General features: G+C 39.8%; 1 protein-coding gene across 5 annotated transcripts in view; it reads left to right on the top strand.

Moving 5' to 3' along the window:
- The first annotated feature begins 409 nt into the window (after positions 1-409).
- The window catches only part of LOC103792517 (uncharacterized), a 174,325-nt gene continuing 161,422 nt past the window's right edge, over positions 410-13,312 (top strand). For 4 of the 5 annotated variants that reach the window (XR_013534834.1, XR_013534836.1, XR_013534835.1 and 1 more), the window contains exon 1: positions 805-1,066. Coding sequence is in view for 1 of the 5 variants with exons in the window: in XM_078370710.1 (XP_078226836.1) it covers positions 939-1,066 (128 nt within the window). In the remaining 4 variants the exon portion in view is untranslated. Of the gene's footprint in view, positions 1,067-10,016; positions 10,128-13,312 lie in introns of those variants that run through there. The other variant, XR_013534837.1, reaches the window with a different exon arrangement.

Raw genomic sequence — 13,312 nt, forward strand, 5'->3', positions numbered from 1 at the left:
TCTCAAGGGGTAGCAATTTTGGTAACATTTTATCTTTTTCGTAGAAAGCGAAGTGGCTTAAGTTCATGGTGGAAGAGATGGAAGGAACTGGTAGAAACGAGAAACTAAAAACCCAAGAGGGAATGAACTACAAATCGATTTCATTTTTTACTAGGATGCCAGGTATAAAATGTCACCTCTCCTTTAATATTCAGAATAGCTGGAGTCTCCATTTTGTTATTACAATAACGTCTTTATCCCTTCCCAGGTTCTCCCCTTTCATTCTCTACCTCCAAGTGATCCAACTGAGTACCCAGGGGACGGGGGGGGGGGGGGGGGGGCCCGGGGTGCTCCCACGGTTAAGGGTTCCTGAGCATGCGCAGAGGAGGGAACGGGAGTACGCGCTGCGCACGCCGGGCTCCGCGGCTGCAGTTGCTGTTGTGGCCACAAGGTGGCACTGAGTCTTGGGCGGCCGCTGCTCTTCCCGACCGTTGAAAGTCGGACCGGTGGGGCTAGGTAGGAAGAGCACGGTCCTGTGAGGCTGCCGGGCGCTCCACCTAAACCCCAGCTGTAGTGCTGCCACCGCCATGGAAAGAAAAGATGTTTGGAGTTTTGCGGTCCTGTCTCTTCTTCTGGAGTCTCAACGTTGCTCACTCCTTTTACAGCTTTCTGCCCTGTCCTGACAGCGCCCTCTCTTCCTAGGCCTGAGTTCCCGTACTCAGCAGTTCAGCGACGCGAACCTTCCAACCTTCGCGCCTCCTCAGCGAACTTTCAGAATCTCCACAGCTGGGTCCAAAGGGGCCCTCGCTCGCTGCACGTAATCTGGCTGCCTTAGCTCTGCCCGCTGCCTCTCTAGGGCTTTTTCCTCTTGCCCCAGAATGTGGAAAATCCTCTTTTTCTTCTCACAGAAGGCATAGTGCTTCCTTCATGGCGTGCGAACCCCACCAGTTTACCCGAAAATGGACCTGCCACCCTCCCTCCTAAAAAAAGGTGGGAGGGTGGATGATCAGAAGCACAGATGGCAGGGCCAGACTTTGAAAGGAAGGACCCATACCTCTGCTGCTGAGGCAGAGGAAAGGGCGACTGGGTAAGTAGAAATAAAAATGCTTTTCGAGGGAAGGGAACTTAGAAGGCCTGAGGCCAGTTTTCTTCCCTCTTCTCATTATGAGATAGATACAAACGTCATATGTAAACATGAGAAGGACAGTATGAGGGGCAGGTCCAGGCGTGGTGGTAAAGAGAACTGCAGAGGGAGACGCCAGGTGGCTGAGCCTTGTACAAGGGCCCGTGTGTTCTTGGAAACCAATCGTTCACTCATTTATGTTTTTGAGAGGTATTTATTGAACATCTGCCGTGTGCTGACATTATTCAAGAGGTGAGAATACATCAGTGAACAAAATAGAAAAAAACTCCCTGCCTTTGGGAAATATTCCAGTATTTCCCAAGTACTAGAAGGAGAGAAGGACTGAAGATCAGGAAGAAGCGTGATTAATTAGTAAGCAAAACGAAATGCTGGAAAGTGATATGCTGTGTGGAAATAGACACATCAGGCTAGAGGATATCAGAAGTTGTGAGGGAGCTGTGACTTAGAATTTAAATAAGGTGTTCAGGGAAGCTATCATTGACCTCAAATTCTTGAAGGAAACTGGCCACATTGCTGCAGAGGACAAGCAATCTGGCGGAGAGAACAGCCAGCCCAAAGGCTAGGAGGCAGGAGTGTGGCTGGCATATCCATGTTGCTCACAGAGTATATGGGATGCTGCAGAAAAAACAGAGAAAGCATGAGATGGTTTGGGCGAGGCTGTGGAATCAAGGGTAACCAGGAAGACAGTGAAGAAAGTGCTGGTAGTTGTGGTTCAAGGGAGTGATTCTGTGGTTCAGGAGGGCAGATGGAACTGGGAGGTCCTGACAAGGAAGAAAGGAGGCTGAGTAGGAGTTGTGGGGGTGGGGGATGCTGTGTATAAACATTGGATGTATCTGTTAGAATTTAAGATGTCATTGATGGCATAGCTCAAAGTGATGACAAAGCCAAGAGTGTGGCCTTGTGAGTGAATGACTGAAAACGGGAAGTGGGCGGTGCACACCCAAGTCAACCACAACTGCAACTCTTCTGAATGGGTGCTCCTCTGAATGGGGGTTCCGCTCCTATTGAGAAGTATAGGAAAGGGCTAAGCTGCACTGTGTCTCCTGCCTTACCAACAAATGCCCAGTAGAATTCAGCATTCTTCCTAAAGCAGTTAGGGATGCATGAATGCCTGCTAGCAAAGATTATAGGGCAAACAAAATTGTACCCATGCATAATAGGAACCTTACATTCCCTGCCAGTACACTGATTTCTCTTATAAGAGGTGGGTTATTTTTTTCTCCTCTAAAGGGTGAAGCCTGTCTGTATCTCTTTAAATCTTGGTGAGAGGCGGCATGGTTGTGTTGAGGTTGAAGCCCACAGAGGTGTAGCAGAATTTGAGCAGCATGGTTTTTGAGGTAGCCATCCATTTCTCTTCTACCAACTCTCAATTTGAAAGAAGTGTTGATGGGAGTGGCAAGATGGAGGATGAAAATCTCAACCAAGAGCTGTATGTAGTGAGACTTCAGTCTAGCTTCCTTATCTGGGAGTGGTTCTTTACTTCCTTACTTTAAGTTCTGTTATCTTTCTCCACTATAATGCTGGCTATATAATGTTTGCTATCTTGTGAAAGAGAACTAATTATTGGAAGAAATGATGAACTATAAAAGAATGGGACTGGGTGAAAAAGAAATGAAGAACAGTAATGTAGTGATGATTCATTCACTCATTTGTTACTACAATAAATATACATGTATGTATTTGATATCTATTACATATGTATATATCAGATGTCTACTAGCAACATGGAGTCATGTTCCAGGGATTGGAGTGCATCATTGAACAAAACAAAGTTCCTGCTATTTGAGACTGACTTTGAGAAGAGGCAGAAAATATATAAGGCTGCTATGCTGTAGGAGTTGAGTAGGAGGGATTTGGAGGCTGATCAAGAAAAAAGATGTGAACACAATGGGCAGTAACATACAACATACTTTACTGAATAGCACTTGGATGGGGTTGTATAAAAGAGGATGTCTCTCATAGTATGAGACCATCCAAAGGTTTAGGGCAAGGGAGCCATTGTTTAGAAAGGGAGAAGAGCAAAGGGAAAATCAAGAGAGAAGGGAATCAGAAAAGGGGCTTAGAGGATCTATATGATGTCACTCAGCAGTACAGCAGGGAATCTGGGTCACAGAGCTCAGAGGGCCACAGTGTTCAGGGCCTTAGAAGTACAAGGCCCCATCTGATCAATGAGCAACCGCTGTTGGTTGAGGCATCATAGGGCATGTAATGTAGGCAGGCTCCAAATGGCTAAAAATCTGCTTGTTTGTGCTATTTTTTAAATAACTGGATGTGTAAAAATTTGAATTTGGCATCAGCAAGCCTTTGAGCTGACAATTTTCCTCCGGTGAGGAAATAAACAAGGTAGGGTTTAATACACAGAGCCAGTCTTTGGTTCATGAGCATAACCTAGGTATTAAGGATAGGGAGGCAGGGTAGAGAGGCAAAGTAGGGCAGAAGTAGGGCTCTGCTTCTGATGCATTGTCAGAAAAGGCCTTGGTTGTAAGAGGACATCTGAGCAGAGACATGCATGAAGAAAGAGATAAAGTGCCCTGTGTGATACCTAGAGAAGAAAGTTTCTGGTGCTTTTGTTTTGTTCTGAGGAGCCACTACAAGGCTAATGAGATAGGAGTGGAGTAAGCCAGGTGGACTGTGATGGGGATGAGGCTACATCCTGTAGGGCCATGCCTATGTTCTGTAAGGCCTTCATTCTGAGTGAGCAGAAAGCTGTTGGAAAGAGGAGAGACAGATTACACTCTGGTTTTAAAGGTGCTCCAGAATGCCAAAAGAACAAATGTTACCCATGGAAGGAAAGGTGGTGGCTTGGACAGAGTAGATAGTGATGAAGGTGATGAGGAGTCAAACTCTGGAAGCATTTCAGGAATACAGCTCATAGAATATGTGAGGAATTGAATGTGAGGTGGGAGAAAAAGGGAGGAGGCAAGGATAACCAAGATGTTTGGCTCACACAGTTGCCCTTCACTAGCTACATTTAAGTGATTGTGATATAGTGTGGCTATTTGTCCCTGCCCAAATCTCATATTGAATTGTAATTCCCAGTGTTGGCAGTGGGGCCTGGTAGGAGGTGTTAGGATCATGGAGGAGGATCCCTCATGAAAGGCTTGGGCCATCCCCTTGGTGGTAAGTGAACTCTCGCACTGAGTTCACAGGAGTTCTGGTGGTTTACAAGTGGCACCTCTTCCCACACTCTCTGTCTTGCTTCTGCTGCTGCCATGTGAGATGCCTGCTTCCCTTTCACCTCCCACTGTGATTGCAAGCTTCCTGGGGCTTTCCTAGGAGCAAATGACAGCATCATGCCTCCTGTACAACGTGTAGAACTGTGAGCCAATGAAAACTCTTTTCTTAGAAATGACCCAGTCTCAGGTATTTCTTCATAGCAATGCAAGAATGGCCTAACACAGATAGGTAATATGGTGTCAAAAGTATGCATGTTATATATTTAGACCTCCGAGGAAGTGTCTATGGAAGCAGAATTATGTGAACAGATGCACAGGGTGTGGGGCAGCTTTGGGAGTTGGAGGCTGACTCCACCACTTCATAGCTGTGTGGCTTTGGGCACTTTCCTTGACTTCCCACATCTGTAAAATGGAGGAGCACTAATTTGTGGAGATGTGAAGATGAACACATTTACTTCTTTTTGTCTTTCTCTTACGTTAGCATATATATTTAGAAGGATGTCTTTTTATTTGAGGGCATAGAAGGAAGAAAGGCACCTTTTCAAGTGGTCATCAGAGCCAAAGAAGGCCTCTGAGCCAGAGTGGGATGACATAGTAGGCTGTGAAGTATCTTAGTGCAGTGCCTGGCACATGCTAAGTACCCAGTAGATGTACCTGTAGTTATGACGATTGGTGTTCAAGGAGCCTCAGAGATAGGAATGCTTATTGTCAAGAGACAGATGGAGGCACAATTTCAAGTGAGGTGAATGAGCTCATTTTGGTTTTCAAGTACCCTTAAGAAAACACTCTTCTTCACCAGGGCTGGCTACATGAAGTAGGAGCCCACTGCCAAAAAAAAAAAAAAAAAAGTGCAGAACCTCTTGCTAAAAAGGTCTTTCAAAGAAACCCCTGCAGAATATTAAGCCAAGCACAGGGCCATTCAATGCCAAGGCCTCGTTCATCAGAGAGTGCCCTGACTCTGTCTTCCTCTAAGTGGGTCTCCACTAGGAGCCTCTAGATGCCTATGACTACCAGTTCTAGACCAAACAGAGTAGTGTCAGTGGGACAATTCTGTTGTGCACTAGCTTCATAGCCTACTATGTCATTCTACTCTGACTCAGAGGCCTTTTTTTGGCTCTGTTGACCGCTTGAAAAAGTGCCTGCCTTCCTTCTATGTTCTCAAATAAAAAGAGATCCTTCTAACTATATATACTCAGGTAAGAAAAGACGAAAAGAAGTAAATGAAAGCATCATTCTCTTGAGAAGATAATCTGAGGTGTGTACACAGGATGGATAATTATATCTTCCCTATCATTTAATAGGACCTGATTCATTTGAAAATGCCTCCAGAAGCAGGAATCCTAGAAGATAGATGATCTTTTAGAGGACACAGAAGTTCAAAATGTTGACATGGTTTTTTCCAAGTCATTGCATTAGTGACATTACTAGAATTGGACACCTGGTCCCCTCAACTTCTGGTTCTGCATTTTTAAACCAACGTGCAAGTTTAGTAGAATCTAAAAATGATATCAGTGTCTCAACTAGGGCTCATTTGAAAGGTATTAATTTAAAAGTTAACTTTCTTTTGGATAAGGAGGAGTGGAAAGTTGACATTTGTTTTCTTTTGAATGTGAAGGCAGTTTCATAATATTAAGCTTTTGCTGTATTTTTTGTCTGTGTAGTATTTTGTTTGAAATGAGGGTGTCTTGAGATATTGCACTAGAGCTCTTTCTCTTTTTCTCTCTCTGTCTTTCTCACTCCTTACAGCCCACCCCCACCTTCTCTCCCTCCTTCCCTTCCTTCTTTCCATCCATTCCTCCTTCCTACAAATGCCTAGGATATGCTATGATGTAAAAGTATTCAGTAAATCATTTTGGGCATGGAGCCATAGTTTTAGCTAGAGATGCTTTTGCCCCCAGGGGACATTTTGCAATGTCTGGACTTACTTTTGGTTGTCACAATTGGGGAGAAGGGAATGCTAATACCAGCTAGAGGGTAGAGACCAAGTATGCTGCTAAACATCCTACAGTGTTCACCACAGCCCTCCATAGCAAAAAACTGTATGACCACAAATGTCAATTGTGCTGAGACTCAGAAACCCTACTGCAGAGAAAGAGAAGAAAAACAACATGAAATCAATGATCGTTTCCATATTCCTGATTATGGAATCCTGACAAAAAATCCCCAGCATCTGTCCAGTATCTGTTTTGGGACATGGTTCAAATTAGAAGGGCCACAATGTACCCTCTGCAAAGGAACAACTGCTGACAGTGTCAGAGATGGCAGCAGTGCCACAACCGAGGGCCACTCATTGCATGAGGTAGGGGAGGAGTGACTAGATGATACTTTGCTGTTTGTTCGTTTCTGTAGGACTGGTTAATTATTTATTTTGAAGAAATGAGTTGAATTCATTTTAAGTCAACTTACTTTTTCAGTTGGCATCTTCTCTAGGTAGGGCAAGATAAGGATCATTCTTCTAGGCAGGGCAATATAAGGCTCTTCCTTTGAGCATCCCACTATCCCTCATTCCACATAAAATAGGGAGTGCTCCTGCATCTGAGGCTCCCAGGCTATCTTGCCACAGCTAAAGGAAAACGTTAGAAAATCAGCTGTTGCAACTTTAAAGTCAGAAAAGATCATAAAATGTGTACAGGTTTCACACTTGTTTTGGATTCAGGGATGTTTGTTGCTTCCTGCCTGCTCTGTGTAAGACCGGACACTGCCACCAAGGCAATCCACTGCTCTGGGTTCTTGCTTAAGTTGTGAATGAAGACGTCTCATGTGTGCATAAATCACAATGACAAGTAGCACAGCAAATCCAATTTTCCTACAAAAAGCAGAAACATAAACATGAATTATTAACAGTAGTATCATGATTAAAAGAATTTGCATTTCTAGACATGCAAATAATAACTCTTCATCATTCTTAATCACTATTTACTGGTGTTTGCAATTAACACTCAATTTATTTGTGTCCAAAGGAAAGGGGGGATATAGGGGGAGAGAAGAAGAGAAAGGCGGGAAAATTTCATGATGACCCAGATTTACATGAAAACAATACAAGATGATTTTTCCAAGCAGATGTTTCCCTAATGGCTAGTTTTATTAATTTCTTTGAAATGTACATACCTATGTAATTATTTTAAGACTAAATTAAAGATTTGAATTAAGATGAATATAAAATTAAGATTAAATTACTGGAAGAGGAATGGCTGTGTCAACTAATTAGCTCAGTGTGAATTTTGATACATGTTTTTAGATTGCCCTCCATATGTGGCATCCCAGTTTAAAACCCTATCTGTTGAGAACATAGGAAACTACCGGTTTCTCTGCCTATGACAATAATAGTTTTTATCAAACTTTAAAATCTTTGGTAATCTGATTGGTACAAATATATGTTGGCACAAAAGTGATTGCTGTTTTTGCCATTACAAAAACAGCAATCACTTTTGCGCCAATTTAGTACTAGCTCATATTGTTTTTGTTTGCATATCTTTATTTTCTTCTGATATAACTATTGTCCATTTGCATTTCTTCTTTTATGAATTACCTTTTAATGTCCTTTGTCCACTTTTACCTTTGTTATCTTCTCTGACTTGAAAGGGCTCTTCATTTCATAGGGATTGTATTAATTTTTCCTTTTATGTAAGCTTTAATTATTTTTCCCTCAAGTCATAGACTTTTTAATGATACTTCAGATGTGCAACAAAGCTGTATTATATATGCAATTATTCCTGTTTTTTGCTTTCCTATATGTTGTCAATAACCTGTTAGAAAGTATAAAGGAATATTAGCTACTTTCTCACTTATTTGTTCATGTATTCATTCCAGAAGTAGATGGCAAGCTTTCTATGAGTAGAGGAGAATATTAGGCACCGGGAATATAATGATGAGCAAAACCAACTATATTCTCACCTCGTGGAGATTAAAATCCATCCACAGAGCAACCACCCTCACCACAATAGTAATAACTTAACAGAAAATCATCAGAAAGAAATGAAAATTAAATGTACAAGATCTTTATAAAGCAAATCCTAACATTTAGCTGTATTACATAAAGAACAGACTGAGTAAATGGAGATAACTATATACTCCTGGAAAGGAATAGTTACTCTTATAAGATGTTAATTCTATATCAGGAGCCATTATAAAATAATTAAAAATTGATTGATAAGAATAAATACATGAAAATATCTAAGAAAAGTTTCACAGAAAAAAGTAATAGCAAATTTGCCCTATGAACTATAAAAGTAGATTATAATTCCTCAGTACTTAAAATTATTAGAAAGAGAATTATTAAATAAATGGCATGAGGCCAACTGGTTATTATGGGAAAAAGCTAAAATCAAACATTATACTTTATACCAAATTAAATTCTTGAAAGATTCAAGATTTGTAATGTGTAAATTATAAAGTACTGGAAGAAAATATAAGAGAATGCGAATGCATTTTTAGAAGCAAGGAAGGATTAAAAGTTTAATATCAAAGACAGGAAGAACAAAATCTGTGTAAAACTTGACACATAAATATGTGAAATAAAGATATGCAAATGAAAACTATATGAACTATTTCTCCTAAGTCAATAGCTAAAATAAAGATATGCAAATGAAAACAACATGAGCTATTATTTGTACCAATCAGATTGGAAAAGATTACAACAAAAATATCAAATAAAAGTAGAAATATGGAAAACTAGTGTATGTGTATGTAGGGAGGTGGAATGGGAGTTTCAATAACTCTAATATATAAAGCATTCTTTATAATTGTAAGAAAAAAGACAAATCTCTCATAGGAAAATGAGCAAAGGCTAAGGATGAGTGATTCAATACAAAAGAAATACGTTGGTAATAATAAAAGACAGGCAAACAGTCTGGCAAAGATTAAAAGGCACAGTGTTGAATCTGTGGGAAATGAGCACTCATATTTCCACCACTGAAGAGATTTTAAATTAGAATAATATTTTGGAGAGATACAGCTAGGGTAGTCTTTTAAGGGCCTATGTTCATGCCAGGTTAAAGCAAGAAACATTTATTGTCTCACAAGTTCTGTGGGTCAGGAATCTGTGTGCGGCCTAGCTGGGTCCGTGGGCTTAGGAGCTTTCACAAGACTGCAGTCAAGGAGTTGGTTAGGGCCACAGGCATCTGAAAGCTTATCTAGAGGAAGATCTACTTCCCAGCTCCCTGCTGGAACTGGCGGCAGGTCTCCACCCGTACATTTGAGGCATAAATACCAGAAGGAAGGATCACTAGGGTCCATTTTAGATGCTGCTCAACCCAGGGGATAATTCAACAATTTGTATCAAAAGCATAAAAAATAATGTATGTTTTTTGATATATCAGTTCCCATTTTCTGCTTTATCTCAAGTAAAGATTTGAACAAATGCACAACAATAGGAATACCAGCATTTTAAAAATGGATGGCATACAATAGAATAAAATGAGAACAACCAAATGTCAGTAGGCTAGTTTCAATAAATTAGGTTATAGCTATACAACAGAACAATATGCAGCAATTAAAAGTTATATAGATGTATTGATTGCAATAAAGATGTTGTTGAAATACTCCTGAATTTAAACATTAAGTTAAAAATAATATTTAAAATGTCTTTTATAAAGTAGGAGATACCTACATAGGAAAAATATTTAGAGTGACAGACTCACAAATATTAACAATGATTATTTCTTTGAAGTGATAGGAATGTACATGTTTTAATATTTTCTTTATTTTGCTTAATCTAGGTGATCTACACTTTCTGCAATGAACATATGATATTGTATAGCAAAAATGAGCCTACACTTGTCGTGAAAAGTAAAAAAGATAAACAACAGTCTTCTGGCTTTTGCTTGCTAATAGTCATGCTGCACTGCTTCTGCTTTCAGAAGCATTGGCGAGTCCTGTCCTCCCACTACCCCCACCTCATCTCCCAATGTCCTGAGGTCTTGCCCAGCTGCCTGACCATGGCATGGCAGGATCTGTCAAGGTGCAGACCCAGGCCATTCTCCATTCCCCTGGGGAAGATTCCTCCTGAGCCTTTCCCAGGGCCTCAGTCACCATCAGGGCTATACAAGCCTGCATCCTAGGGAGGGAAGCTTCTTATTGTTTTCCAGGTATAGATGAACAGCTCCATTAAGCACCTCACTAACAAGAATGAAAGGCAGACGTAGGAGATTACATTGGCTCTCCAGTGCCTTCCTTGGTCTCCTTAGATTCTTTTGTGATGCTGACTCTTTTCTGTTCTATCAAGAAAAGTCTGCAAGTAAGAGATAGCATTAATTTTTCACTGTCACCACTCCTTGAAATTTTAAACACATTATTTTTCTCTTTGGAACACAAAGCTCTTTCTTTCTATTAGCAAATGAGAGCTAAAATAAATTACATTAAGCTATGCTGTCAAATGTCCTTTCTGCAAGATTATTTCCACTGAAACATTTAATTGGGCATGGTTTATGCATTAATAATAATCAATATATTCATTCCCCAGTGAACCAAGAATCAAATCCCTCTGAAGGAATCATGTGTGTTTTAGAGGTTCATTAAATAAAACAAGTGAAACCCATAGCTACACAGTATTACCAAAATACTTCACTGAATAAATTGTGATTCCTTTATTGGCTGATGTAGTAATTAAATTCATGTGCTATAAAGTGATACAGAAAACAGTTTCATTCTTTTCTGAATGAAATTCATTCTTCTCACTTTTAGAAATTAAAACTGGAAAATGTTTATCTTTAAGTCAAAGTACTTTCAAAACTAATCCCAGGGAGAAAGAGAATTCTGAATGGGCCAGGTTGTTGGAAATGTGGAGTTATTCCCTGCCAGGCCTTTCTTAAGCTCCAGCCCCCAATCCTTTTATCTGATTCTGAAACTGCCTTCGCCATAATTGAGTTTCTTAAGACCTGTTTCTCTCACTAGACATGATGGTGAACAAAGAGGACTGAACTGGGAAAATAATTAATTTTAATGAGAGACACTAGGGAAGTGTGAGTGGCTTCCTCTGTTTTCTTTGATCTAAAATAATGAACGTTCATGCAGCAAATAGAGCAGAAAGATTACAAGCATCTGGTCCTAAACCAGATTGGAACCAGAGGTGACACGTTTATACAACTTAATGAAATCTCTTTTTACAAATCATACTCACAACTGAGTTTGCCCAATAATGACAGAACATCCTGGACCTCTGTATTTTTAATCTTAGTTTGTGCAAACTAATTGTAGAAAATATTCGTCATCAAAGGTACACAAGGGTGGGCCTGGTTATTTCTATCTCTTCAAACCACAGATGTAGAATTTTTCTCCTTTTGGTGTGTAGGGCTTCTTTTCCTTTTCCATTTTTATATGAAGAATGTCCTACCTGGATTTTATTCTGACATGTGAAAGGACTGTGAGTTTCACTAAGGTGAAGGCAATGAGTGAATCACTGGTAAGGCCACCCTTAAATGTAGCTACTGTTTACATTTTTCTTTCTATAATTCCAGTCTTTTATAAGCATGAACATTTGTACTACTTGCAAGAGGCTGCAAAATATTTACTAACAAACCCTGACATCTTAGTGGCTCAAGCTTTCTTTTTTTTCTTTAATGTACATGTTTAATGTCACTTTGGGCAAGGTGGCTGTCTAGGCAGCTCTCCTCCATGTAGTGGCCCAGGGATGTAGGATGCTTCCATCCTGAGGCTGTTAAGGTGAGAATAGCCTTAATTACTGAGAGAGACCTTCAGCCCCTAAAGGAAAGACAAATATCTATAATACAGAGAGGAGGAAAATGACTATCCTATTTTAAAATATTGCCTGGGGAGAGCTGTCTTTTTAGAAGCTGGGGTCAAGGAGTGTTTTGCAATTCCAGAAAATAGTATTTTCTTAAAAGCCAAGGAGAAAGAAGAAAGAGAGATATGTCTGAAATGTGCACCCTCATGTAAGAACAGGTTAATAGACAACTATCTGGTTAGAGTTGTCTAGACTGTTGACATACTCTGCTGATTTTAAGTGGAGGTAGCTGAAACTTGAGGGTGGGGATGGAAGTGAAGCAAAGAGGAAGGTTGGGTGGGTGACCCAACCCCAGCAACTGAACCAATAACTGCAATTTATTTTTCTGGTTCCTGGTTCATTAGTGGCTCCTGGAACTCATTTGCCATTACTTCCTGAAACCAGATTTCGTTGAACAAAAGCCTCTTACAACATTTTGATTGAAAATTCTCAACTAATCCTTTATGCCCTTTCCAGTTTTATACAACATGTTAGTAGAATTTCTCTATTAACTAATAGTGAAACTAAAAAGTTCAGTCATATCATCTTCTCTGGCCTAGAACATAATTTTCTCCTTCAACTAAGGGAAATCTAACCAAATGGTGTCTTTTATTATTGACTGATCATGGTTTTAATCTCATGGAAGAAGGTATATTTCAGATACTCCTTTCTATGTCAATAAACTAGTCTTATTTTATTGCTTTAATAAATGTTTTATATAATCATTAAATTAAAAAATGTAATAACATTTTGGAGGAATTTTAGTATTTGTTTTACTTTTACCTTCTTTTATGGCAAGCAATCTTGATTTTGCATATAGTGCTATAATTTATTCTTTAAATTTTTTTGTAATAAACTTAAAGCATGACCCGTTAAAAATATTTAATAATAATGTGGATGGCACATAGATCGGTAAAAATTCATGAAATTGAAATTTAAATAAGTAATGTCTGAGAAGTACTGATTTAGCCACCCCAAGAGCCAACTTCTAGGGTCCTTAAGGCTGGACATACACCTTTCACTGGCAAGGAAGCAGAACGTGAATCTCAACCATGGCTGCACCTAGAACCACCTGGGGGACTTTCTAAAATGCTGATGACTAGATTCCACTTTAGACTGATTAAGTCAGAATATCTGAGTGTGGCGCCCAAGGAATGGGTATTTTTTTAAAGCTTCCCAGATGATTGTTACATGAAGCCAGGGTTGGAAACCCCTAATACTAGGTGTTTTCAATTCCCTTCAAAATGAGCTTAAAGATTAACTTTTGAAATCTCTCTCTATATATATATGTAA

This window comes from Callithrix jacchus, chromosome 4 (assembly GCF_049354715.1).
Source record: "Callithrix jacchus isolate 240 chromosome 4, calJac240_pri, whole genome shotgun sequence".
NCBI classification, from domain to species: Eukaryota; Metazoa; Chordata; class Mammalia; order Primates; family Cebidae; genus Callithrix; species Callithrix jacchus.